General features: G+C 43.8%; 2 protein-coding genes across 9 annotated transcripts in view; both read right to left on the bottom strand.

Annotated features, from left to right (window-relative positions):
- NDC1 (NDC1 transmembrane nucleoporin) overlaps window positions 1–4,300 on the bottom strand; it is a 59,998-nt gene extending 55,698 nt beyond the window's left edge. Inside the window, exon 1 of one of the 2 annotated variants that reach the window (XM_061411877.1) lies at window positions 4,079–4,300. In XM_061411877.1, the coding sequence (XP_061267861.1) occupies window positions 4,079–4,285 (207 nt within the window). In that variant the 5' untranslated portion in view covers window positions 4,286–4,300. Of the gene's footprint in view, window positions 1–3,840 lie in introns of both variants that reach the window. The other variant, XM_061411875.1, reaches the window with a different exon arrangement.
- A 9,652-nt stretch (window positions 4,301–13,952) lies between these two features.
- YIPF1 (Yip1 domain family member 1) overlaps window positions 13,953–27,760 on the bottom strand; it is a 47,318-nt gene continuing 33,510 nt past the window's right edge. For 2 of the 7 annotated variants that reach the window (XM_061411885.1, XM_061411879.1), the window contains exon 10: window positions 16,999–17,830. The gene's annotated coding sequence lies outside the window, so the exon portion shown is untranslated. Of the gene's footprint in view, window positions 14,351–16,998; window positions 22,415–23,822; window positions 24,584–27,760 lie in introns of those variants that run through there. The other 5 variants (XM_061411884.1, XM_061411881.1, XM_061411880.1 and 2 more) reach the window with 5 other exon arrangements.

Raw genomic sequence — 27,760 nt, 5'->3', positions numbered from 1 at the left:
ACTCCAATGGTCCGCTACTATTAACAATATTACATATCACTACAGAATCTTCTCCTATCAGTGAACGCTTGCTGTTTTAGTCCAGAGTCAGAGGTCACATTAAATATCACACTTTGGTGAGTGAAGTAGGTTTCATTTAGTTTACAACTATATTTCACAGCAACTTATAGTTGTCTCCCTAGGTTTGATAAACATGTCAATATCTGAAAGTGTATACATATTACTACTAAAATTCTCCAAGCCAGGCTTCAGCAATACGTGAACTGTGAACTTCTTGATGTTCAAGCTGGTTTTAGAAAAGGCAGAGGAACCAGAGATCAAATTGCCAACATACACGGGATCATGGAAAAAGCAAGAGAGTTCCAAAAAAACATCTATTTCTGCTTTAGTGACTATGCCAAAGCCTTTGACTGTGTGGATCACAATAAACTGGAAAATTCTGAAAGAGATGGGAATACCAGACCACCTGATCTGCCTCTTGAGAAATTTATATGCAGGTCAGGAAGCAACAGTTAGAACTGGACATGGAACAACAGACTGGTTCCAAATAGGAAAAGGAGTTCGTCAAGGCTGTATATTGTCACCCTGTTTATTTAACTTATACGCAGAGTACATCATGAGAAACGCTGGACTGGAAGAAACACAAGCTGGAATCAAGATTGCTGGGAGAAATATCAATAACCTCAGATATGCAGAGGACACCACCCTTATGGCAGAAAGTGAAGAGGAACTAAAAAGCCTCTTGATGAAAGTGAAAGTGGAGAGTGAAAAAGTTGGCTTAAAGCTCAACATTCAGAAAACGAAGATGATGGCATCTGGTCCCATCACTTTTCATGGGAAATAGATGGGGAAACAGTGGAAACGGTGTCAGACTTTATTTTTCGGGGCTCCAAAATCACTACAGATGCTGACTGCAGCCATGAAATTAAAAGACGCTTACTCCTTGGAAGGAAAGTTATGACCAACCTAGATAGCACATTCAAAAGCAGAGACATTACTTTGCCAACAAAGGTTCGTCTAGTCAAGGCTATGGTTTTTCCAGTGGTCATGTATGGATGTGACAGTTGAACTGTGAAGAAGGCTGAGCGCCGAAGAATTGATGCTTTTGAACTGTGGTGTTGGAGAAGACTCTTGAGAGTCCCTTGGACTGCAAGGAGATCCAACAAGTCCATTCTGAAGGAGATCAGCCCTAGGATTTCTTTGGAAGGAATGATGCTAAAGCTGAAACTCCAGTACTTTGGCCACCTCATGCGAAGAGTTGACTCATTGGAAAAGACTCTGATGCTGGGAGGGATTGGGGGCTAGAGGAGAAGGGGACGACAGAGGATGAGATGGCTGGATGGCATCACTGACTCAATGGACCTGAGTCTCAGTGAACTCCAGGAGTTGGTGATGGACAGGGAGGCCTGGCGTGCTGCGATTCATGGGGTCGCAAAGAGTCGGACATGACTGAGCGACTGATCTGATCTGATACACATTACAGGAATCATGTATATTCCGCGACTGTGTTTACAATTATTAGATATGGGTTCCTAACTGAGCACCTACTTCATTGTATTCATGTCTGAATTATCAGTGCCTACCTCATAAGACATGGGCTTCCCGCCTGCCAATGCAGGAAACATAAGAGACACAGGTTCCACCCCTGGGTGGGGAAGATCCTCTATAGAGGACATGGCAATCCACTCCAGTATTCTTGCCTGGAGAATCCCATGAACAGAGGAGTCTGGTGGGCTACAGTCCATAGGATGGCAAAGAGTCAGACACGACTGAAGCAACTTAACACATACACACACACCTCAAAAGAGACACAAGATTTACTGCTGAATACATGAATACAAGAAAAGATCCTGAGGGATTTCAAGCGCAAAAGTGACAATCAGATTTCTCTCTGGAAGGTAAAATACCCTTGTGTCTGTAAGGTGGCTACATTGAAGATGGATGAGAGGGGACAAGAGGCAGACAGCAGACAAACAGGAGGCAGCACACCCCAGCAGCCCAAGCCAAAGATTTCAGTCAGTGTCTGAAGGAAGGCGGTGGCAATAAGAAAGCTTAAAAAAGAAAAACTGCAGCCATCATTCTGATGCACAATCTACAGGACATCAACAGCTGATAAAGGTTATAAAGAACAGGCAAGATTTAGTATTAATAACTTGGGATACAAAGAAAATTCTTCAAGAGATGTGAATACCAGACCACTTGACCTGCCTCTTGAGAAATCTGAATACAGGTCAAGAAGCAACAGTCAGAACTGGACGTGGAACAACAGACTGCTTCCAAATTGGGAAAGGAGTACGTCAAGGCTGTATACTGTCACCCTGTTTATTTAACTTATATGCAGAGTACATCATGAGAAATACTGGGCTGGATGAAGCAAGCACAAGCTGGAATCAAGATTGCCAGGAAAAGTATCAATAACCTCAGATATGCAGATGACACCACCCTTATGGCAGAAAGTGAAGAACTAAAAAGCCTCTTGATGACAGTGAAAGAGGAGAGTGAAAAAGCTGGCTTAAAACTCAACATTCAGAAAACTAAAATCATAGCATCTGGTCCCGTCACTTTATGGCAAATAGATGGGGAAACAGTGCAAACAGTAGCCGACTTTATTTTTTGGGGGGGACTCCAAAATCACTGCAGATGGTGACTGCAGTCATGAAATTAAAAGACGCTTACTCCTTGGAAGAAAAGCTATGACCAACCTAGACAGCATATTAAAAAGCAGAGACATTACTTTGTCAACAAAGGTCCATCTAGTCAAAGCCATGTTTTTCCAGTAGTCATGTATGGATGTGAGAGTTGGACTATAAAGAAAGCTGAGTGCCAAAGAATTGATGCCTTTGAACTGTGGTGTTGGAGAAGACTCTTGAGAGTCCCTTGGACTGCAAGGAGATCCAACCAGTCCATCCTAAAGGAAATAACTCCTGAGTATTCATTGGAAGGACTGATGCTGAAGCTGAAACTCCAATACTTTGACCACCTGACGCGAAGAACACACTCATTGGAAAAGACCCTGATGCTGGGAAAGACTAAAGGCAGGAGAAGGGGACGACAGAGGATGAAATGGTTGGATGGCATCACCGACGCAATGGACATGAGTTTGAGTAAACTCCGGGAGTTGGTGATGGACAGGGAGGCCTGGCATGCTGCAGTCCATGGGGTCCCGAAGAGTCGGACGCGACTGAGCGACTGAACTGAACTGAACAAAGTAGATGGCAGTGCTGCCAGGGTATAAGCACTGTTCTAAAAGGGATCTTACTGCAGAACTGTTGACTAAACTTCCAGAAGGAAGTACCTCCTCACCTCCGGCCCACAGTGTCCACATTCCTCTAATTTGACAAAATACCCGTCCTGCTTTTACCCAGACCCCAAGTCCAGCTGTTGTCTTTCCGATTCCGGATATTCTTTCCCGCTTCTTATCCCAAGTAGTCAACAAATTAAAGATGTTTGCACTTAGTAGGTACACCTCCCTGACATACAACTCTGTCCCATTCCTCGCCCCAATTCCCATGCAGGTCATCCTTCCCACCATGACCAGCTTCCATTCAGGACCCCTCTCTCACACAGTAACAAGGTTACACTCAGGACGTCCCGCACAGACATACACCTTGTAACCAACTCTCCTTAGCACGCCCCTCCCTACTATATATAACTAGCTTCCACGGAGGATGCCCCGCACAACCCCGAAACCACTCACTCGGGTCTCCCCACCTCCCCACGCGCTCCCCACGCTACTAGAGCCAGCCCCTCCCCCTCCCAGCGCGCACGCGCGACCGACCCCCCCAAACCAGCCAGACCCCCGAGCTAACGAGCGCCTGCCACGGTGCGCGCAGCACTCACACGCCACAGGATGTCCCGCGACCCTCCGGGGCAGGGCCGACTCGCAGCCGGGGCCATGGTGATGGCGGCCCCTACTCTAAGGGCTGCAGGATACAGCGAGCCCGCCCGCCACCGCAGTTCAAAGGGAGGAAGGCCCCCGGAGGGCCCCATTGGGGCTGCCTCAAACGCTGCCTGGGAGAAGCCCGGCCCAGGCCCCAACCCATCCCTTCGAGGCTTCGTCTGGACAGGCCCAACGGACCAGAACTGTAGGGCAGACACGTCCCCCAGAGAGGGCTGGGACTCCAGGGCCCGCCCTCTGGAGTCCAAAATGTCTCTCCGAAGCAGGGTCCAGCGGGGCGCCAGAAACTGGGGGCGGCGCTGCATGCCGGGAATTGTAGTCTTCATGGACCTCTGGGAGCAAGGAGGAGCGTTGCATTCTGGGACTGGAAGTTCCAGAGTACAGCATGCTGGGAGTCGAAGTCTTGCCTGCTGTACCTTGTGGCATCCTGGGAATCGTAGTCATTTATAAAGCCGCTAGTCATAGTGTTGACTGATTAGAGTTCCACGATTACAAAGAACTGGCAAAATGATTTGCCTTCGTTTCTTTCTATCTTACTTTTATCTGCTGTCTGACAGTGAAATCAAAGGATGCCGTGGCCCTCTCCACAAAGATACTAATTTTACTCAAATGAAGAACTGTCTTTCCCTAGAGAAACCTTTGGTTTCCTGTTTTCTAGTTCCAGCTCTACCACTTGCTCAGAGGAATATCTTGACTCTCCCTGAGCCTATAAAATAAGGATAAAAATAAACAGGGCATCAGATGATGTGACGATGTACTAAAATACTGTACAAATATTCAGTTCAGTTTAGTTCAGTTCAGTCGCTCTGTCGTGTCCGACTCTTTGCGACCCCATGAATCACAGCACGCCAGGCCTCCAGGTCCATCACCAGCTCCCGGAGTTCACTCAAATTCATGTCTAGCGAGTCGATGATGCCATCCAGCCATCTCATCCTTTGTCGTCCCCTTCTCCTGCCCCCAATCCCTCCCAGCATCAGAGTCTTTTCCAATGAGTCAACTCTTCGCATGAGGTGGCCAAAGTACTGGAGTTTCAGCTTTAGCATCATTCCTTCCAATGAACACCCAGGACTGATCTCCTTTAGGACGGACTGGTTGGATCTCCTTGCAGTCCAAGGGACTCTCAAGAGTCTTCTCCAACACCACAGTTCAAAAGCATCAATTCTTCGGCGCTCAGCCTTCTTCACAGTCCAACTCTCACATCCATACATGACCACTGGAAAAACCATAGCTTTGACTAGACGGACCTTTGTTGGCAAAGTAATATCTCTGCTTTTCAATATGCTATCTAGGTTGGTCATAACTTTCCTTCCAAGGAGCGTCTATTAATTTCATGGCTGCAGTCACCATCTGCAGGGAATTTGGATCCCCCAAAAATAAAGTCTGACACTGTTTCCACTGTTTCCCCATCTATTTCCCATGAAGTGATGGGACCAGATGCCATGATCTTCGTTTTCTGAATGTTGAGCTTTAAGCCAACTTTTTCACTCTCCTCTTTCACTTTCATCAAGAGGCTTTTTAGCTCCTCTTCACTTTCTGCCATAAGGGTGGGGTCATCTGCATATCTGAGGTTATTGATATTTCTCCCGGCAGTCTTGATTCCAGCTTGTGCTTCATCCAGCCCAGCGTTTCTCATGATGTACTCTGCGCATAAGTTAAATAAACAGGGTGACAATATACAGCCTTGACGTACTCCTTTTCCTATTTGGAACCAGTCTGTTGTTCCATGTCCAGTTCTAACTGTTTGCTTCCTGACCTGCATACAAATTTCTCAAGAGGCAGGTCAGGTGTTCTGGTATTCCTGTCTCTTTCAGAATTTTCCACAGTTTATTGTGATCCACACAGTCAAAGGCTTTGGCATAGTCAATAAAGCAGAAATTGATGTCTTTCTGGAACTCTTTTGCTTTTTTGATGATCCAGCAGATGTTGGCAATTTGATCTCTGGTTCCTCTGCCTTTTCTAAAACCAGCTTGAACATCAGGAAGTTCACGGTTCACATATTGCTGAAGCCTGGCTTGGAGAATTTTGAGCATTACTTTACTAGCGTGTGAGATGAGTGCAATTATGTGGTAGTTTGAGCATTCTTTGACATTGCCTTTCTTTGGGATAGGAATGAAAACTGACCTTTTCCAGTCCTGTGGCCACTGCTGAGTTTTCCAAATTTGCTGGCATATTGAGTGCAGCACTTTCACAGTGTCATCTTTCATGATTTGAAATAGCTCAACTGGAATTCCATCCCCTCCACTAGCTTTGTTCATAGTGATGCTTCCTAAGGCCCACTTGACTTCACATTCCAGGATGTCTGGCTCTAGGTGAGTGATCACACCATCATGATTGCATAGTAGCTTTCCTAAAACCCCTGCTTAAGAAAGAGCTAGTTCATCTTCTTTGCCCCTTGTTAATCCCTTCCTCCATTCAGCTACATGGAACTTGGATGTATTGCCTGCCATATTGAACTACAGGAAGAAGGTCAGACTCTGCTGCTGCTAAGTCACTTCAGTCGTGTCCGACTCTGTGCGACCCCATAGACAGCAGCCCACAAGGCTCCCCCGTCCCTGGGAGTCTCCAGGCAAGAACACTGGAGTGGGTTGCCATTTCCTTCTCCAAACTCTAGACAAAGTTAAATACTGAGCTAAAAGAAAACTTAATTACTTGGAGCAATCATACTATTTGTGGGCTACCTGCCTTTACTTTCTGAAACTAAGGAGCTAGTAGCCTATAGCTGTTGAAACTACCACAAGTGCCCAGAACCATCTGCAGTTGCTTTCCAAGCCTTTGTTTCTTCATCAGTAATAAAAAGGTGTTGCAAGATGCTGTATTAGATCAGATTTTGTTTATAAATTATCTGCCACACAGTAGAATTTCAATATATGCTAAGTATGATTAATAAGAAGATTACAGGCTTTAGAGTCAGATAAACATGGGTGTGAACACCTGCTCTGCCACTTAATATCTGTTTCATCTTGGGAAAGTCACTTTATCTTTCTTGGCTCTTGTAAAAAGATTTAAAAGCATCCCTATAGACAACTAAAGCATACCAGAAGGACATGTACACTAAATAGATGAAACTATAACCTAGTCTTCCAAAATGAAAGAAAACTAAGAAAATCATATAAAATATGAAAGGATAGCACTAATTAGTAGTAGAAAAACCAGGATTATTACATTGAATGCCAGATAGAAATAGAAATATAGCAACAATCACTGTAGAAATGGTGGTTGAACTAGGAGGAAGTCAAGAACAAAAAAACAGGAGATTAATGCCATAAGAAAGGAAGGACTTTTTCAAAAAAAAAGGATTTTTTTAAAAAGAAATAAATAGAGATGTTAGGCAAAGAAGATCTACTATATGAATAACTGGAGTTCCTGAAGAATCTGGACTCTCATTTTTAACCTCAACTCCCAACAAGGTAAGGGATATGGAAATTATTTTTGCTAATATTTTTAAGTGAGCTATCATTTTCCTAGGGTTTTCATTTCAAAACCTTCACATCGTATAGTCCTTGGCATCTTACAGCCTGTTAGTGGAAGGGGTTGGTGGTAGCAAATAACCCTCCTTTCTCCCCATCTGTAACCTTTTTAGTGTTAAATTCAATCCTTTGAAGAAAGAAGGCTGCTGACTCTTGATAAAATGTGATTAGCTGTTTCCAAAGACAAAATAAAAGGCATTTATTTTAAAAGACAGCTCTTTGGACATCGAGAGTCTCTTGTGCAACAGTATTTTGATGAGTCAAGCAAAAAATAAATTTGAAACACATGGATGATATTTCCTAAGGGGGCATGGAAAACACATATTCCCCAGGATAAACTATTTTTCTTTTACCAAACTGAAGCCTTGAGGGAGAATTTGAAAGGTTCAGCAAGTTAAAATGAGGCTCAAGCTCCTCCTCCTTCCTTTGATAACCCCTCTCTGGAGCCAGGCTGCTAGTCTTGATGGCTGTTTGCTGGGTTCGATTTCAAAGGAAAGAACAAAGAAGGGAGAGGCAGATCCTTGAGGGAAAATCCACACAATACAAACAAAGTACGTAATCCAGGCTTCGGACGTGACCTTTTCTTCCTTTTAAACTGGCCTGAGTTGTTTGCAAAGTCTGATTTTAACTTCTACCAGTGACACAGAGAGAGTAAAATGGAATTTGTGGGTGAAGGAAGGTGAGGCTACTTGGTGCCTGGTCTCCAAGTATATGAGGAAAGTGAAAGTCGCTCAGTTCTGTCCGACTCTTTGCAACCCCATGGACTATACAGTCCGTGGAATTCTTCAGGCCAGAATACTGGAGTCGGTAGCCTTTCCCTTCTCCAGGGGATTTTCCCAACCCAGGGATCAAACTGAGGTCTCCCGCATTGCAGGCGGATTCTTTATCAGCTGAGCCACAAGGGAAGCCCAAGAATACTGAAGTGGGTAGCCTATCCCTTCTCCAGTGGATCTTCCCGACCTGGAAATTGAACCAGGGTCTCCTGCATTGCAGGCAGATTTTTCACCAACTAAGCTATCACGGAAGCCCTATGAGGAAAGACAGGATCAAAAGCAGGATAAGTTCCTGGTAAGCAACAGGTAAAAGCTTTAGAGTCAGACAAATGCATATTTGAATCCTAGCACCTTGGTAATAGGTTAGTGTGAGCAAATCACTCAAGCTCTTAGTGCACAGGTGTCCTCAACTATGAAAAGGAGGATAATAGTGTAGTGTACACTGTCCTTTCTTTCAATCTATCTACCTAGCTAAATGGAGCCCAGATTACCCACCTTCAGATAATGTGATAGTCATTAATACTGTTCACCAAGCATTTCAGGTCTCTTGTATTTTAGGCATATAGTAGGATTATACTTGGTGGTCTTCTTTAAAGTTAGGTGTGACCATGTGATACTTCTGGCCAATGAATTATGAGAAGTGGCATGTGTCATTTGTAAGTGAAAGATTTAATTGTCACTGTGAGACCTTCCAGAGCTCTTTTCCTCTGGCACAGTGACCAACCCTACATGAGAAGTGCTCATTCCAACAACCCAGGGGCCTGAGTGACTACAATGAACAGCTTCCCTGCCAATCTGTGATGAACTTGTAACATGAGCAAGAAATAAACCTTCATTGTTTTAAACTGCTGAAATTTTGGAACTTTTTTTTTTTTTAATTAACTTATTTATATTTGGCTGGGTCTTCCTTCCCCTGAGAGGGCTTTCTCTAGTTGAGGAGAGCTGGGGCTACTCTTCGTGGTGGTGCTCGGGCTTCTCATTGCTGTGGTTTCTCTTTTTGTGGAGCACAGGGCACAGTAGTTGTGGCACATGGGCTTAGTCGCCCCGAGGCATGTGGAATCTTCCCTGACCAGGAATGCAACCCATGTCCCCTGCACTGGTGGATTCTTAACCACTGGACCATCAGGGAAGTCCGAATTGCTTTATTATTGTAGAATAATCTAATCCATCCCAGATGATACAAATAGTGAACCAATAAATGCAATTACCTAATGAGCACAGGTTGAGTGGACTGTGCTGGGTCCCAGGCATGAAAATCAGAGTGAAGTTGCTACTGTCAGAGTTGCTTAAACTGGACATGGAATTGCCATGTCTTCCATGAAGCCTTCGCTATTGAATCTCTCCTTCTAAAAATTCCTGTAATTCCAGCATTCAGTGAATACGTGTGGCCTTGAGTAGCACAGAAGAGAAACAGCAAACTTTAGAGCCAGACAATCCTACTTTCAAGTCCTTGCTTTGCCCCTCCCTTGCTGAGAAGGCTACAGATCTTGCTCTGGTTGAACACTTATTATTGATACCTACTGAATACTGCAAATCATACTATATAAATTTAATTCTCACACTCGCCCTTCAAGATCAGTTTTACATATATAGACACACACAGTGTGGTCCCAGGCACGTAAGTCTACATACATATATATAGACTCTTTCTGAGGCGGCCAAGCAGAGAGGAAAGTGAAGCAAGGATTCACACCCACATCTATGTGAAAATTTCAACTCTGTTATACAAATAGTTTTTCACTCTGTGGCTTGTTTGTGTGCTTGCTCACTCTTTTTTTGGTTTGACTATTTACGAAGCTTTGTACTTTTGTTCTAACCATTTCCTGTTACATTTTTAATCCCCTTTATAGGGGAGGGCAATTATTATCGATTTTTTTCCTCTTATGAGCAATATTATCTAATAACTTCTTCTTCCTTCACTTCTTCTCCAGCCTCTGGTTGGAAGCGATATTTTGGTTAATAACTATAAGGTGATCAGTAAGCTTTGTCTGCCTCTTACATATGTTCTCCCCATTCTCTATTTTGTTAGTTTTACTGTATATTAAAGACACATAAGCATTAAAAACTATATTCTCTCCCTTATAACCATCACTTATCATTAGTTATACAAGTAAATATATATTTAGTGCTCACCTCCTGTTATGTCAATGTCTCACTAGTCTGGTTGTCTGAAGTATGTTCCCTAGAAGATGCCTCAGCAAGGTGAAGAGAATCATCCCTGTGTTCTTCCATGCTGATAACGTTTTGTCTTTGGCCGTCACACCTGAAAGTCAGTTTGGCTGAATGCAAAATCCTTAGGTCACCCTTCCTTTCTTCAGGTATCTTAAACATATTGTTACTCCATAGTCTCCTGACATAAAGCACTGTTGTCAAGTCTGATCACAACCTGATTTTCTTTCCCTTATAAGTGAATCTGTCTTTTAGCCTGGATGCCCAAGTATTTTTTCTTTAAAAAAACCCACTAATTTACTATGTCTCGGTGTTGATCTGGGTTGATTTCCCCAGGCACAAGGCATGCCCTCACAGTCTTGAGTCTTTTTGTTTTTAGGGAAGTGTTTTTTATACAGCTTTTTTAAAATGTATTTTTTCTCCTCCATTGTCCTGTTATTCTTTTCCCTACATGGACAAATATACTACAAATTTAGATAGTAAGTCTGCCTATATTCTCTATTTGTCATTTTCTCTTGAATTCTCAGTTCAGTTTAGTTCAATCGCTCAGTCATGTCCGACTCTGCGACCTTTGCGACTTTTTGCGACTCTGAATTCTCAGATTTCTCTTATTCATGCTGCAATTTAAACTTTTTTCTTCTTTCCAAGTTTTACTCCCTTAAGGCATTATCTGTTGTGCAAAATCTATGTTAGTCTTATATTCCTTATAGTTCAGTCTTCACTTGTGAAATGAGTTTTCCCTTTTATTTATAATTCTTTCCTGAGTTTGAATACCTAATTTTTGCTTTCTATTTCTGACTTGTGCTTGTCTTTCATATCTTGTACTATTTCCTTAATTTACCTTTGCTCATTTTGAAATTACAATTTTTATCTGGTTTTGTGGGCATGTCTTTCTGGAATGCTTTCATTTCATTAAGGATGTTTTTCTGCCCCATGTTCTCATGAGCAGAAAACATGTTCTCATGTTTTCTTATGAGATTTGACTGCAGTCTCTCTGTTCCTTTTTTATATGAAATTAATTTTCCTGCACATTTAGCAGGGAGGAGTGAGTTAGGATAGCTTTGCTACATTCAAGGCTCTACAGCCTCCTTGTCTATGTTTCCATTAAGTGTTCAAATGAATGGCTTCATACTTTCTAAGACCTTCTGGCTCTGTTCCCCTCCCCCACTCATTTGGCCCTTCCCTTTCCTTTGTCCCAGATATCCCTGGCCTACCCCTGGAGAAGGAAATGGCAGCCCACTCCAGTATTCTTGCCTGGAAAACCCCATGGACCGTGGAGCCTGGTAGGCTACCGTCCATGGGGTCGCAAAGAGTCGGACACAACTGAGCGACTTCACTTTCACCCTATTTGTAGCCTGGTCCCTGAAGTTTCTCGTCTGGTATCCTGGAAAGACACTTTGGCTGGTTTTGAGGGTCCACAGCACCTGAGCTACTCCAGCTTCTTCAGTCCTTACTTTGGACCCCTTCTTCTCATCAGCCGCGAACTGCGTTGTGTAACCCCTCTCTCCCTCAGTTCCAGCTGCTGGTATCCTATTGGTCCTTTGTACTTTCCAGGGAGTACCTGTTGACTATTTTGGGGTTCTCTGATTTTCAGATTTCTCAGACACTCTTGGTTCCCTCCTTCTCTCCACAAAAATGCTGATATCATGCAACTGTTTGAGCCAACAGCAGTTTCCACCTACACAAATTTTGGGGTTTGTGGGGCTATCTTGTTTCCCAGTTTTGTTACAGATGTCCATAAAAGTTTTTGGTTTTGCTATCCCAGTTGCTCTATTTTTTGTTTGTTTTGCTTTGTTTTTAATGAGGGAATTCAGGGAGACTTTAAAAATACCACTGCCATCTTCCCAGAATTCTTTTCTCTCAACTCTTTACATGATGCCAACCAGTGAAATCAGACAATGTCAAACCACCATCCATGATCTTTTCTAAAAGTAGAAGATTCTGAGATGTAATAGTTATCAATCTAAACTCATTCTGGTTTCACTTAGGGTGGCAGTGTGCCCAGCTAAGAAGCACCTCCCAGCCTCCCTTGCAGCTAGAGATGACCATGTAATCCAGTTCTGACCAATAAGATACAAGCATAATACAGCAGTGGGGCTTTGGAGAAAGCTCACCAAAAGTCAGGTCAACTCAACTGGCCAACCAACCCCTTTTGCCCTTTCCCTTCTTTTCACCTGTCAAAAGCTGAGCTGAGCTGCAAAGAGCTGAGGTGCCAAGTATCTGTGTAAAGTAGTAAAAATGAAACTAACGGTCAATGATTGACTCATTTATTGTGACAGTCTAAGCAAGAGACTAAACAGGAGAAAGTGCTGGCTCCCCAAATGTTCCATTTTTCTCCCTGGCACAGTACCAGGCAAGAGTCAGATGGATTAGTACAGATAATCAGGATTGTCTCACTGCTGAAGGATCCCTAAACAAAAGGCTCCTGCCTTTTTGCATACCCAGAGGTGGGGAGAAGGGAGCAGAGAAGGGCTGAGAGTGGAAAAGTACTACACATTTAGAGTGGAGGAAACATTTCAAGGCCACACACTTGCCCCCTTCCCTCCCCCCACCACCCCACAGCCAGTAAGTTGGTCTCTGCAGAGGCACCTAAGAGAGGCCATGGCTAGGTCCCCCTGCCCCCCATAAGAAGCCTGGGCTAAGGCTGGGGTGATGGTAGAGTGAGGCCAGAGCCCTTGATTGCAGATCCCCTCAGAGGGTGCAGTGCACAGGCTCTGTACCTTCCCATGAAGCTGTGGGTAATGCTATGAATTAATAATTGCCTATGGCTGGGTCTGAAATACGACACATAGGTTTTAAGCTTAGAGCTGGACTCCTCACTTCCTCCACTTTGCTAGAAAAGGAAGCAGGCATATTGGGATCAGATGATGACAAATTCATGCTAAAGCCTGCTGAACAAAAGAAAGAAAATAGAAGGCAGAGTCCCTGATGGCCTCATGGAGCAGCCATGTTAACCTGAGACTGTTTCCAAACTTCTATTTACATGAGAAAAATAAAACTGCTAATTTGTTTAAGCCACTGTTTTTCTGGGTTCTTTTACAGCTGAATGCAGTTCTGCAGGGCTACATGGGGCTCCAAAGGGCAGTGGCTTCCTAAAGGGTGATGCTGGTTGGTTCATGAAGTTTTCACTGGTATTGGTAGGTGAGAAAGAATAAGTAGCAGTCGGTTTTTCATAAAGGAAATTTATTCAAGTTTTTAGTACTGAGATTATGCCCTTTCAGATCCTTTGATATTACAATGTCCTCTCTTTCATGAGATGATGGTGCTAATTTATGATGCTGGTTATGTCTAAAATCCTTACTTAAAAATTAAATTCTGACCACTGTATAATGAATCTCTAAATATATTTTTGGAAAAATGTATACTTAAAAATACTTAGTAGTAACTAATTTGCCCATCAAAATTGGATATTTATATGTGCCTGGAAAAAAACTCACTGTTTTTCTTTACTTGAACACTTACCATACTTCTGTGACCATATATGTGGGTTTCCCATATTAAACAATTTTTATATTAACTGCCTGGAGTTAGTGCAGACCTACAGGTTAAGGGTCTTAATGCTAATTGCAAGCAGTGGGTCCCCAGGTTACCCACTGTCATGGCAGTCTGAAGGCAGATTGGAGAAGAATTCCCAGACACAGAGCATTTCAGCAGAGAGTGAGTTTATTAAGAACAAACAGCAGAGATGATGTGGGAACTGCAAGCACAGAGGGCCAACCTCCTGAGACCAGGGAAAGTTGACCAGACACTGTTAGAACACCAGGCTGGCTCAAGGGAGAGCCAACGCTTTTTGTGGGTTAGTAGCCAATTTTTATAGCCTCAAGACAAAGAAAATTCCTGCTGGAAGGTTGGCATTAGGTGATTGGTTAGGGTGCTATAGAGTGAGTACTAGGCTGGACATTTTTTAATAATATGGAGCTTCCCAGGTGGCACGATGGTAAAGAATCCACTTGCCAACGCAGGAGACACGAGACTCAGGTTTGATCCCTGGGTCGGGAAGATTCCCTGGAGCAGGAAATAGCAACCCACTCCAGTATTCTTGCCTGGAAAATTCCAAGGACAGAGAAGGTTGGTGGGCTACAGTCCATGGGGTTGCAGAGTTGGACATGACAGAGTGACTATACACACACATTAGGTCAGGAAACTTGCTGGTGATGATCAGGGGACATCAACTTTGGCAACAGTTATGAAGGAGCTCAGTCAATTTCAGAGGTGACCTTGGTTCTAGGCTCCCCTTCTTAGGCCTTGATGCAAGGCCTCACAAACCTGTGGCCTTGGAATAGGACTCTACACCAATGACTTCTGCCTGATTCAGCTTACAAATTTGGAGGTTCCCACAATCCCCTCATTTGGTTTGATAATTTGCTCACAGAACCCAAGAAAACAGTTCACTTACTACTGTTGGCTAATACACAAAGGACATTTTAAAGGATGCAAATGAACGGCCAGATAAAGAGACACATAGGGTGAGGTCTAGAAGGGTCCCAGGAGCAGAAGCTTGTGTCCACCTGGATTTGGGGGCACACCACCCTCCCAGCACATGGATGTATTCACCAAACCAGAAACTCTCCACACCTAGTTCTTTGGGTATTTTTATGGAGGCTTCATCCATAGATGAAGATTGACATGAATTGATAGTCAATGATTGATTAGTAACTGTGTTTCTTGTCCCTCTCCTCTCTATGGAGAACGGGGGTTAGGGATGAAAGCTCCAGGCTTCTGATCATGGCTTGCTTTCTTGTGATCAGCCCCATCCAGGGGCCCCCAAGTCTCCTAGTTAGAACCAAAAATGCTCTACTACCCAGGAAATTCCAAGAGATTTAGGAGTTCTGTCAGATACTTCTATAGCTCAAGAAACAAGGGTCTCAGGGGCTCTCTGTCACGAACTGGTACCAAAGACCAAACATCAGGACAGAAGATTCTCCTAGTACCCCTATTCACAAGAGCTTTAGGGGCTTTTGTCAGGAACTGGGACAGAAACCTACATATATAATATATATAAATATTATTTTACAATATGCTTCTGGTCTTCAATAAGAGAAAAATCCTGTCACATTTGGTGAGAGAAAGGAAGGAGAGATGACAGATGGCTTGTACAGGGGAATTCACAGGATCCACATGTGTAAGAATCACTGCCTTGGGCAGCAGAAGTTAAGTATTCAAGAAAGAGTGAACCAGGGCACCAGTTCAGAGGGTGACTGGAGAGTATGATGGCCAGGTTCTTTGAAGAGTACTTGAAGACAAAAGAAATATTTAGCTGGAGAAAAGTCAGGGGGCGCAGAATAGCAGCTTTCAAACATCTGAAGTTATCAAAGGGAAAGAAGCTTAGACTTGATTTGAGAGCCCAGGGTTAGTGCTAGGACCAACCAGTGAAAACCGAAGAGGCCCTTCTCACAGCATGAGCAGTTCAGAAGGAATGGCTGCCTTGGTAAGGCTGAGGCTGGTGACCCTTGAGCAGGGATCACTGGACTGTCAGATCCACAAGATCAGGGACCTTGTCTGTTTTGTTCACTGCCCCAGTACATAGAAAGGTGATCAGCACACAGTAGGTGTATAATATATTTGTTGAATAAGGTAATGGGGGTGACATTCAGCATTTGATAGGAGGTTTGCCAAAGTGACCTTAATCAGCTAAATTAGCCTGAATTTGTGCACAGCTTTCTTTATCTCTGTGTTGTTGTTCAGTCGCTAAGTGATATGCAGCTCTTAGCTACTCCATGGACTGCAGCACATCAGGCTTCCCTGTCCTTCACCATCTCCCAGAGTTTGCCCAAACTCATGCCCATCGAGTCGGTGATGCCATCCAACCATCTCATCCTCTGTCACCCCCTTTTCCTCCTGCCTTCAATCTTTCCCAGCATCAGGGTCTTTTCCAGTGAGTCGGCTCTTCATATCAGGTGGCCAAAGTACTGGAGCTTCAGCTTCAGTATCAGTCCTTCCAGTGAATATTCAGGGTTGATTTCCTTTAGGATTGACTGGTTTGAGCTCCTTGCAATCCAAGGAGATGACCTGCATCTTCAGCCTTTTAACTCTAAATGCGTCTTTGCAGTTGTCTTGCAGACACATGACGCAACAAACAAATACACAGGGGACTCCGGTGCCGAAGAAGACAACAGAGACAGAGGGCAGCCAGCAGTCCTGACCGGGCAGAAATCAGGTGTGCGTGGTATGCATTTTGAACACAAAGTATAAAAAAAGTGTCTTTGAGGTATCACTGGTTTCTCCCTTTCATGAACTCTAGACAGGAAGCAATGCCACCCAGAAGAGGCGCTCAGAGGGCTCTAAAAGAATTTTCCAAAATGTGTATGTCAAAATAGGTAATAGGTAAACATGTTCTTTTCTTTTTTAATATCTATTTACTTGGCTGCACCAAGCCTTAGGCACAGCACATGAGATCTTCAGTTGCAGCACGCGCACCCTAAGTTGAGGCATGTGGGATCTAGTTCCTTGACCAGGTATTATCGAACCTGGGCCCCCTGCACTGAGAGCGTGGAGTCCTAGCCACTGGACCACTAGCAAAGTCCTGGTAAGCACTGTTCAATACTTAGAGGAGGAAAAATTCTGATGTTCATTCTAACCCCAACACCCCAAAAGTTAGCACGTGAAGTCAAGACTCCCAGCAGCCCGCCGCAGGCTGACAGTAAAACATCAAAGAAGCTGAGGTCAAAGTCATAAAGTACAGACACAGACATTATTATTTGCATTTTGTATTTATTTTGCAACCATTAGATTCAGCTGCCCACAGTCAGGTCACCAAAGACAAATTTTCAGACTCACTATGAATCCAAACCAAAGTTCACACCGTTTAGCCACTTGAGGATGGCAAGGGGAGCAGCGGCTCATCTGGGTAATCTGTACACAAGCCAGAGAAAAGCACCCCAGTTAGGATGGAACCATCTCAGGGATTAAGGGCGTGCCTAATGTGAAGCACACCACGTGACTGTGAGAAGCAAATGCCAGGCACCAAAGTAGCCTCCCACCCCTTTGTATTTCTCCCCAAATCAGCACACAGTCACAATGACAACCAACAGCATAACGAAGAGCTGAATGACATGGGTCTCAACCACATCTAACTCTTGTTTGTTAAATAGGAGATGATCAGGCTTCAGTGTGGCACCACCCAGATGTTGGGTGTTGGGGCCATTCCATCCGTCTTCCTGATGGCTTTGGTTGTTCTGCTTTTCTACAGCGGATGCCATGTCCAAAAGAGCCACACTCCAAAACCCATCGAAGAGAACTGAAGAGCAAAAAGAGTCACTCTCAAGACAAAGCTTCCCCCAATACAGGAAGGATTCAGAGAGATAACTTCGACACCAGAGCAGTCTGCAGCCACCAGCTCTCCAAGCCTAGAGCTTTGAGTCCTGATTTACAGGTTACAGGGAAGACTTACTGCTAGATCAGAGATGACATTTTAAAGTTTTTCTCCATTTCTTTGGAAACCCAGTGACTTCCTCGGACACAGATCCCAAAGCTACCTTCACCCAGTCTCCTCAAATTCTTCTTTGTGACTGCTCTGTTTGGTGCTAGAGAAGAAAAGATAAAAGAAAATATGAAAGGGACTTTCCTGGTGGTCCAGTGGTTAAGACTCCACACTTCCACTGCAGGGTGCACAAGTTTGATCCCTGGTCATGGAACTAAGACCCCACATGCTGCACACACAGTCAAAAAGAAAATAAAAAGAAATATGGAGGGACATAAAAAGATTTAGGAGCTGTGAGATGACTGTGTTTATTTAAACACAAGCTGGAATCAAGATTGCCAGGAGAAATATCAATAACCTCAGATATGCAGATGATACCATCCTTATGGCAGAAAGTGAAGAAGAACTGAAGAGCCTCTTGATGAAAGTGAAAGAGGAGAGTGAAAAAGTTGGCTTAAAGCTCAACATTCAGAAAACGAAGATCAGGGTATCCAGTCCCATCACTTCAGAGCAAATAGATGGGGAAACAATGGAAACAGTGACAGACTTTATTTTCTTAGGCTCCAAAATCACTGCAGATGGTGACTGTAGCCATGAAATTACAAGACGCTTGCTCCTTGGAAGAAAAGCTATGACCAACCTAGACAGCATATTAAAGAGCAGAGACATTATTTTTCCAACAGAGGTCTATCTAGTCAAAGCTATGGTTTTTCCAGTAATCATGTACAGATGTGAAAGCTGGACAATAAAAAAGGTTGAGCGCCAAAGAGTTGATGCCTTCAAACTGTGGTGCTGGAGAAGACTCCTGCAAGTCCCTTGGATAGCAAGGAGATCAAACCAGTCAGTCCTAAAGGAAATCAACCCTGAATATTCATTGGAAAGACTGGTGCTGAAGCTGAAGCTTCAATACTTCGGCCACCTGATGTGAAGAGCTGACTCATTAGAAAAGACCCTGATGCTGGCAAAGATGGAAGGCAGGGTGAGAGGGGTCAACAGAGGATGACATGGTTGGATGGCATCACCAACTCAATAGACATGAGTTTGAGCAAGCTCCAGGAGATGGTGAAGGACAAGGAAGCCTGGTGTGCTGCAGTCCATGTTGTTGCAAAGAGTCGGACACGACTAAGCAACTGAACAACGACAAGCTTAAGGCTATACAGGGGACAATGGCAGGATATGAGGCGGGATAAGTAGATTAGGGGTAGTTTGTGGCAATACAGGGAGTTTGGGTTTTCTTATTTAGAGGACAGGAGGCCAAAAAAAAAAAATTAGTTTTTAGGTATAAGAGTGATGTAGTCAAAGGCTCAGTCAGATTTATAAATTTTAAAGACCCTCATAGCTACATAACACACACTGGTGGCTCAGCAGGTGAAGAATCTGCCTGCAATGCGGGAGCCTGGGTCAAACCCTGGGTCGGGAAGATCCCCTGGAAGGGAACAGCAACCCACTCCAGTATTCTTAACTGGAGAATTCCATGGCTACAGTCCATGGAATCACAAAGTGTCAGACACGACTGAGCTACATATAGGATAAATCAGAAGGAGGAAAAGAAATGAGACAGAGAAACCCATCAAGCTATTACCATAGTCTAGATGTGAGATGATCAGGTCCTTAATGCTGGGTATGGTACTAATAGGGCAGATTTGAAAAATATTTCCAAGGTAGCATAGACAAGTCCTGCTGGCAGATAAGATGTGGATGATAAGAGGAAGGAATCTACATTGATGCTGAGGTTTCTAGCTTGAGTGGCTAGGTAGATTTCTTTTTTGTGGCTTACGGAATCTTAGTTCCCTGACTGGGTATTGAACCTGGGCCCTCAGCAGTGAAAGTACAGAGTCCTAACCCTTGGACCACCAGGAAATTCCTTGGTAGATTTCTTAATTTATCCAACAAATACTGATGGAGGACTCATGTGCCAGGCACTGGATACAACGATAAGAAGGCAAACATGGTTCTAACTCTGAAGAAAATTACAGTCCAGCAGGGGAAACTATGGGATAAGCAAATATATAAAACATAATTTATGCAAGGTACAATGAAAAGAGAAGTTGCTCAGTAATGTCTGACTCTTTGGGACCCTATAGACTGTAGCCTACTCGGAGAAGGCAATGGCACCCCACTCCAGTACTCTTGCCTGGAAAATCCCAAGGGTGGAGGAGCCTGGTAGGCTGCAGTCCATGGGGTTGCTAAGAGTCAGACACGACTGAGCGACTTCATTTTCACTTTTCACTTTCATGCATTGGAGAAGGAAATGGCAACCCACTCCAGTGTTCTTGCCTGGAGAATCCCAGGGACAGGGGAGCCTGGTGGGCTGCTGTCTATGGGGTTGCACAGAGTCGGACACGACTGAAGTGACTTAGCAGTAGGCTCCTCCATCCATGGGATTTTCCAGGCAAGAGTACTGGAGTGGGTTGCCATTTTCTTCTCCAGGGGATCTTCCCGACCCAGGGAATCGAACCCAGGTCTCCCGCACTGCAGGCAGACGCTTTACCATCTGAGCCACCAGGGAAGCCAGGTACAATGAAAGGGCATGATAAAGAATCAAACCTGGTCTGGAGTCAGGAGTGGATGGTAGTGCCATTCACTAAGACAGGAAAATGTAAGAAGATTTAGTAGTTGGGCAGATGAGTTTGGTTTTGAACATGATGAATTTGTGGCATCTGTTGGTACGCTTGGTTGAGGATTTGCAAGAAATGGGAACTTGGAAAGACAGGTAGAGATATGGTCAAACCCAGGAAAGATGAAGGAATGTGGCAGAGAGGGGTTCCTAATGCATGGCCTTCCTCCTAAGAGAATGAGCCAGGCCTCCCTGAGGACCTCATCAGGGGAAACGTCACAATCAGGGTCAGCATTTAAGCACACCACAAAGGTGATGCTGAGGCAGGGCAGATCTGCCTAAATCTACCTGCTCTAGAAAAGGGAAAAGTTGCCAACCAAATAGCTGTAAAAAGTGGTTGGAGAAGGGTGGATGGTATAATGCAATGGAAGGACAGAACCTAAAGTCCTGATTGGCCTTCTGGTAAACATCAGCGTTGGGTTCTGAAATGCCTAGTAAAGGTAAGGACAAGCCAGCCCACAGGGAAGTCATGAAAAAATCATGAAAAATTCTGTTTTTCTCATCTTTCTAGCTGTCTGTTCCAAATTAATGTCAAGACTGGACAATGACATGAAGACAGAAAATTCCCTCCTCCCACTACTAACTGTTACTAGGTGGCCTGTGGGGCAGAGGCTGGAATTCCTGGCACTTAGGCTGAGGATAGCAAGTAAGATACCTTTTGGGCTAGATGTGGTCCATAATGTCACCATCAGCCAGGACTCCTTCGCCACTTTCAGGCCTAAGACTTGACTCCCGGTCACTGCTGGCTCCCACTGTGGTAGCCCCTCTGTGGCATGCCCTGCTCCCCTCCTGGCCCCATCCTTGCATCCAAGCTGGACAATGTCAGACCACTGCCTCATCTGAGGTATTCTAATTGGAAGTTCCCAAAGTCATGATTCTCTCTTTAACTTAGCAAGGCCTGCTAGTCTGTGTGATGCAGGACATATAAAGTTGGACTGTAGGGGACTCTCCTGGTGGTCCAGTGGCTAAGACTCCCTGCTCTCAACTCAGAGGGTAGGCCTGGGGATTCAATCCCTGGTCAGGGAACTAGATCCCACATGCTACAACAAAGATCAAAGAGCCTGTGTGCTGCAACTAAGACTCGGAGCAGCCAAATAAATTAAAAAAAGAAGAATTCATTGGGCTGTAAAATCTGGGAAGGTAAAGACCTATCTCCATTATTCACCAGTGGCCCAGTCCTCAATGAACAACAAGAGTTTCCAAGCAACTTGGCAAATGATCCAAGTTTTGAATGCCATGTGGTATGTATATAATCCTCCCTTGTTCAAAATCAAGCTTTCCCCAAATGCCTGCTGAGTGCTGGGGCTATAATGGTAAATAAATCTCTGACCTCAAGGAACTCTCAGTCTATGAAATCACAGTTAATAAGAAAATGGCCATAAAAGAGAAACATACAAAGAGCTCTACCACAGCCCAGAGAAATAAGTAAGTAATATTATCTGGAGAAGTAAAGCAAAACTTCATCAAGGATAGAATATCTAAAGTAGGTCCTGAAGAATAAATAGGAAGTTTCCAAGCAGACAAGGGAGGAAAAAGCATACTCTAGAACTCAAAAAACTTCAAATATTTTAATTTTTTAATCTTTTTTACGCCATGCTGCACAGTTTGTGGGATCCTAGTTCCCCAGCCAGGGATTGAACCTGAGCCCCAGCAGTGAAAGCACTGAGTCCTACCCACTGGACTGCCAGGGATTTTCCTTCAAAGATTTTAAAGTAACATTTCCAGTAATTAAAGGTAGTTTGGAACTTTTATTACTAGATTATTATGAGTGCACGGTAGATAAACAGGTAAGTACTTATGTGAGGGGTTTCCCAAGTGGTGCAGTGGTAAAGAATCCACCTGCCAATGCAGGAGATGCAGGAGACTTGGGTTCATTTCCTGGGTCAGGAGATCCCCTGGAGGAAGAAATGGCAACCTACTCTAGTGTTCTTGCCTGGAGAATCCCACGGGCAGAAGAGCCTAGTGGGCTGCAGTCCATAGGGCCGCAGAGTCGGACACTACTGAGCATCTGAGCACACACTTATGTGGCAGTCCAATTCTATCACCAATGGTATCAGTGAGAAGTGAAATCTTCAACACAGGAGAAAGGAGATATGAATATATGATAAAAGCAATTTAGTAAGAACTCTGTAGCACTGAACAGGAATTGGAAGTATCAGTATGAACTCACATATGTTCCATCAAGCAAACAACAGCCATACACACTGAAAAGGCCTGAAAACAATGACCAAGCCAGTTGCAACGAGCAACACTAGCATCCAGATTGTGACCTGAAAATTCCATTCCCCACTGAATGGAACCAGGAGTCCTTAGAGAAATGGCTCAGTCTGGGTCTGGAACAGGAAAAGTTCAAATGAGCCGAGAACATTTGGTTATAACAGACAGCAAGGCAGTTAACAGAGACTCCTAGAGTGTGCCAACAAGACCCAGGGGCCAACTGGTGTCCAAATATAGGACAATCCGAGCATCAGTAAGCATTATATTTGCAATGGCCTGAAGCTAATTGGTCATTGCTGCAGAGTCCTAGTGAACCAACTACAATTTTGAAAGCAGGTAAAAAAGAAAACAATCATTTATCTTGCTTTTCTTATACATAAACTGTATCAATGGACACCCAAACAGATGAAAGGAAATTTTTATTAAAGAAATATTCTAGTTAATAAAGAAAGAAAGAATTGAAATATGATTGTTTTAAAACTCCTACTGAATCAATGAATCTAAGCATAGCTTATTAATGGCTTCTAATATCAAACAGAGAGATAATTAGACATTATGAGTTTATGGATGGAAGAATTTTACAGCACACATCAAGTAGTCTTGCCAAAAAATCATATCTGAATCTGATCAAACCTTTAGATACAACCATCAATTCACAGAAAACAGAGGACAGAGTTATATGTTAAATGATAACCATGGAGAAACAATCAGCAAAATCCACAATAAATGAGCTTTCAACAAATAAATGGCAAAAGCAAAGAGAAAGAGAGAGATGGAATAGAACTCTATAATTTAAAAGGCATTTAAAGGCAATTATCCTGCAATTAAAAAGGAAAAAAAAAAGGCTTTTAAGGTGCCTTCCCATTTAAGGTGGTCTAGTGGCTAAGACTCCGCATTCCCAATGCAGGGGGTTTGGGTTTGATCCCTGGTCAGGGAACCAGACCCCACATGTTGCAACTAAAACATCCTGTGTGCCACAAAGAAGACCAGAGGCCCTGCCTGCTGCAGTGAAGAGCCAGTGCCATCAGATACATACATAAATAACTTTAAAAACAAATAAAAGGCATTTGAGAGATACACTACCCAATTGCAATATGAAATTCAAACACTGAATGTATTTGATATTAAATAATTATGATTTTTAAAATGTGATTATGGTACTGTAGCTAGGTTTTGAAAAGAGTGTGTGTGTGTGTGTGTATATATATATACATATACATACATATATACACATATATATACATACATATATATATATATATTTTTTTTAAGATTGTTTTAGCCTTTTATGTTTATTTTTGGCCACACTATGTGGCTTGTAGGATCTAGTTCCCTGACCAGGGATCAAACCCAGGTTCATGTCATTCAAAGTGCAGAATCCTAACCACTAGACTACCAGGGAAGTCCCTGAAAAGAGTATCTTTTATAGATACAGAATATAAATGTTTATGTATGAAAGAACAGGATGTTCTAGATTTGCTTCCAAACAATACAGGGGAAAGAGATGGAGAATATATGGGTATATGGATGAGACAAGACTGGCTGTGAGTTGACAACTGTTGAAAGTAAAAGAGGGGAAGGGTACTTAGGGATTCATTATACAATTCAGTCTATGAGAGTGAAAGAGGAGAGTGAAAATGCCAGCTTAAACCTCAACATTAAAAAAAACCAAGATCATGGCATCCAGTTATCCAGTTCCATCACTTCATGGCAAGTAGAAGGGGAGAAAGAGGAAACAGTGACGGATTTTATTTTCTTGGGCTCCAAAATCACTGCGGACGGTGACTGCAGCCATGAAACGAAAAGACACTTGCTCCTTGGAAGGAAAGCTATGACCAACCTAGACAGCATATTCAAAAGCAGAGGTATCACCATTGCCAACAAAGGTCAATATGGTCAAAGCTATGGTTTTTCCATTAGTCATGTATGGATGTGAGAGTTGGTCCATAAAGAAGGCTTAGGGCTGAAGAATTGATGCTTTTGAATTGCTGTGCTGGAGAAGACTCTTGAGGGTCCTTTGAGCTGCAAGAAGATCAAACCAGTCAATCTTAAAGAAAATCAACCCGGAGTATTCACTGGAAGGACTGATGCTGAAGCTAAAGTTTTAATACTTGGGCCACTTGATGTGAAGAGCTAACTCACTGGAAAAGACCCTGATGCTGGGAAAGATTGAAGGCAAAAGAAGAAAGGGACAGGAGAGGATGAGATGGTTAGATAGCATCACCAACTCAATGGACATGAATTTCGGCAAACTCTGGGAGATAGTGGAGGACAGAACAGCCTGGAGTGCTACAGTCCATGGGGTCGCAAAGAGTCAGACACAACTTAGTGACTGAACAACAACAACACATTTTCCACTAAATAAATCAAATAAAAGAATAAAACGTTATTGTGTTGACCCACTTGCCATTGCAGGTTCTTCCAACTTTCCTCAAAGAAAGGGAACAAAGAAGAAAACTGAGAAAGAAATAGCCCAGGAATTGAAAATGGCTTCTCTGGGAAGGGACACTGCAGACGTGGTGTGGAAAAGAATTAGCTATGCTAATATTAGCTATGCTGTGAAATCATGCAGTTTGGATGCTGTGTTAAAGGGGATTATAGCACTGAGTTAAAGCTGATTTCAGAATAAAAGAACGGATGTGTATAAACCTAGTAAAAACATTTGAAGTTTTGGCTTATGAAATGAACTCTTGACATGAGTGAGTGAAAGGATAATTGCATATAAACCCTGGGTATCAAATCAGGAGGGTTTTAATTACAAAGGAGTTTCCTGAAGCCCTCTGCTCATCTCTTAATAAAGCCCATATCACACAGCAGTATAATTATATGCCAGTCGCCCTCCTCTGGATAGAACCACTTGTCATTGCCCCTGGGAAGGCAGTCCCAGTCTGGATTCGGTCCTTCAGACACTCCATCCCTCAAGCCAAAGTAAGATTCCCTAGGTTCACCAGGGTCCTGGTTCAGAGAAGAAATGGCACTGGCTCTAAGGTGATGTGCTGTGTGCTTAGTCACTCAGTCATGTCCAACTCTTTGTAACCCCATGGACTGCAGCCCGCCAGGCTCCCCTGTCCATGAGGATTCTCCAGGCAAAAATACTGGAGTGGGTTGCCATGCCCTCCTCCAGGGGATCTTCCCAATCCAGGGATTGAACCCAGGTCTCCTGCATTGCAGGCAGATTCTTTACCGTCTGAACCACCTGATAAATATAAAATAGGAAGGAAAGAACAAAGGAAGGAAGGAAGGAAAGAAGAAAGTAAAATGTTCTTTAAAATATCCCGATGACTTATGTAGGGGTAGCGTCCCTGATTACAAGTAACGGAGGCTCCTCTATGATCCTGAGGTTGCAGGGAGAGAAGGGGTTAATGCTCTCCCAGCAATTCCTTTCAGGCTAAGCCCTCCGATGCACAGATTTACACGAGGAAGGTTATCTGCAAGATAAAAAGTCATTCCTTTTCCTGAAAGCTGGGAGTCCAGAGATTACAGTGGGAGGCACAGTCAGCTCATAAATCTGCAGGGTTCAGGGCTCTGGGCAGCCCTTCTCATTGACAACGCAACTGGTGCTTCTGCCAGGGAGGCTCCAAAGAAACTGTTTGTCACTATCTCATTTAGAGACTTGACACCAGCACCCTTCGACAGTTCAGCTGGTAGAGCAGAGGGCTGTAGAAGTGATTAGAGACTGGATACCCAAACGGAGACACTGACACCCAAGTTCACAGATGTGAGCAAAGCCCAGAGACATCGAACCTGTGAAAATCAGGATGGGGGGTCAGCAAGGGCCCTGAGGGCTAGGCTCTTCCCAGATGCCAGCTTCTGACTCTCTTAAGGTTGACAGCGCCTGGGACACTTGGTCTGGAGACATCATAACCAAACTGTATGAAGGAACTGAAGTCCCAGCCCAGGAGCAGGCTGCGAGAGCCCCTCTCCAGGTCGATGTCAGGTGTTCCGAGGCGAGGCAGACAGCCAGACAGCTATGTGTCCTCCACCTCTGTCCCTCTGCAGCTGAGCTCAGGTTTCCTTGCTCGAGGTGATGTGAGTCCACAGCACATGGCAGTGTCTCAGTGAATGGCCTGCATCTTCACTCTCCCAAAAACCACAGGCAGCCAACTGCTCTTCCGAAAAACGGGCAATCAGTTGCTTCTGCTCAAGCAAGACCCTCTCTGTGAAGTCTTCCCCCAGGCCAAGTGAGCCAGTGTTTCTGTGCTCCCACAGTGCCCATCAACTAACAGCTTGGCCATGGCACTTCTCACAGAGCCTGGCCCACCGCCTGGTCCTTATCTGATGAGCTGTTTTACCCATGGACCAAGATGCCTTGAGGCAGACTGTAGCTGATTATCTAGGTCCCCAGTGCCTCAAATAAACTTCAAGTGAGAGTGTAAATGGTGATCCAGGACTCAGCAAGCCAAGACACCTCTGGGTAAAAGCCCATATCCTGACTCTTGCCTGAATCCTACAAAGTCACCTCCATCTACTCAACAGTAATGAAGCATTTGCTCTGTCTGTGCCAGATGGGCATTAAGCCAAGACCTGGGAGTGTGAGTGAAACAGAGTTCCTTCCCCGTGGACCTCAGATCCTGCCCTGAGGCTTTCTCTGCTAACAGTTAATGGAGTCCATTTGCAGGATGAGCTGGACAAGCATGCAGACAACTTAATAGTTATGCAAACAAGCTACCACATGTTCATTCTAAGGCAGTGGGTTCCAAAAAACAACCCACTGAGGTAGTGGAAGGAAAATAGAACGTCTATGAATATTCCTCTTTCATTAAAAAGTAAGGAATTAAGCTTTAATAGTTACTACATGGATTGACAACAGTCTTTGTAAATGCTTCAATATACACCTCTCACTGCAGGTATGTGCCTGTGGCAGACAGACTCCAAGAAGAGGGGATATATGTATATGTACAGCTGACCCACTGTGCTGCATGGCAGAAATTAACACAACACTGTAAAGCCACTGTACTCCAATTATAAAGAAAAAAAGACTTCCCCTTCAAAATGCAGGTGGTGCAGGTTTGATCCCTGGTCGGGGAACTAAGATTCCACATGCCTTGTGGCCAAAAATCCAGAAGAGAAGCAATATTATAACAAATTCAATAAAGACTTTAAAAATGGTCCAAAAAAATCTTTTTAAAAAGTGACATATAATAGAGAGCGTAATGGGATCACAAGGTAAGCAATGACTGCTGGAAGGGAAGGAACACT

Source organism: Bos javanicus, chromosome 3, assembly GCF_032452875.1.
Source record: "Bos javanicus breed banteng chromosome 3, ARS-OSU_banteng_1.0, whole genome shotgun sequence".
Taxonomy (NCBI): domain Eukaryota; kingdom Metazoa; phylum Chordata; class Mammalia; order Artiodactyla; family Bovidae; genus Bos; species Bos javanicus.
The sequence above is the reverse complement of the archived record's forward strand: the minus strand, read 5'-3'. Positions and strand labels throughout refer to the sequence as shown.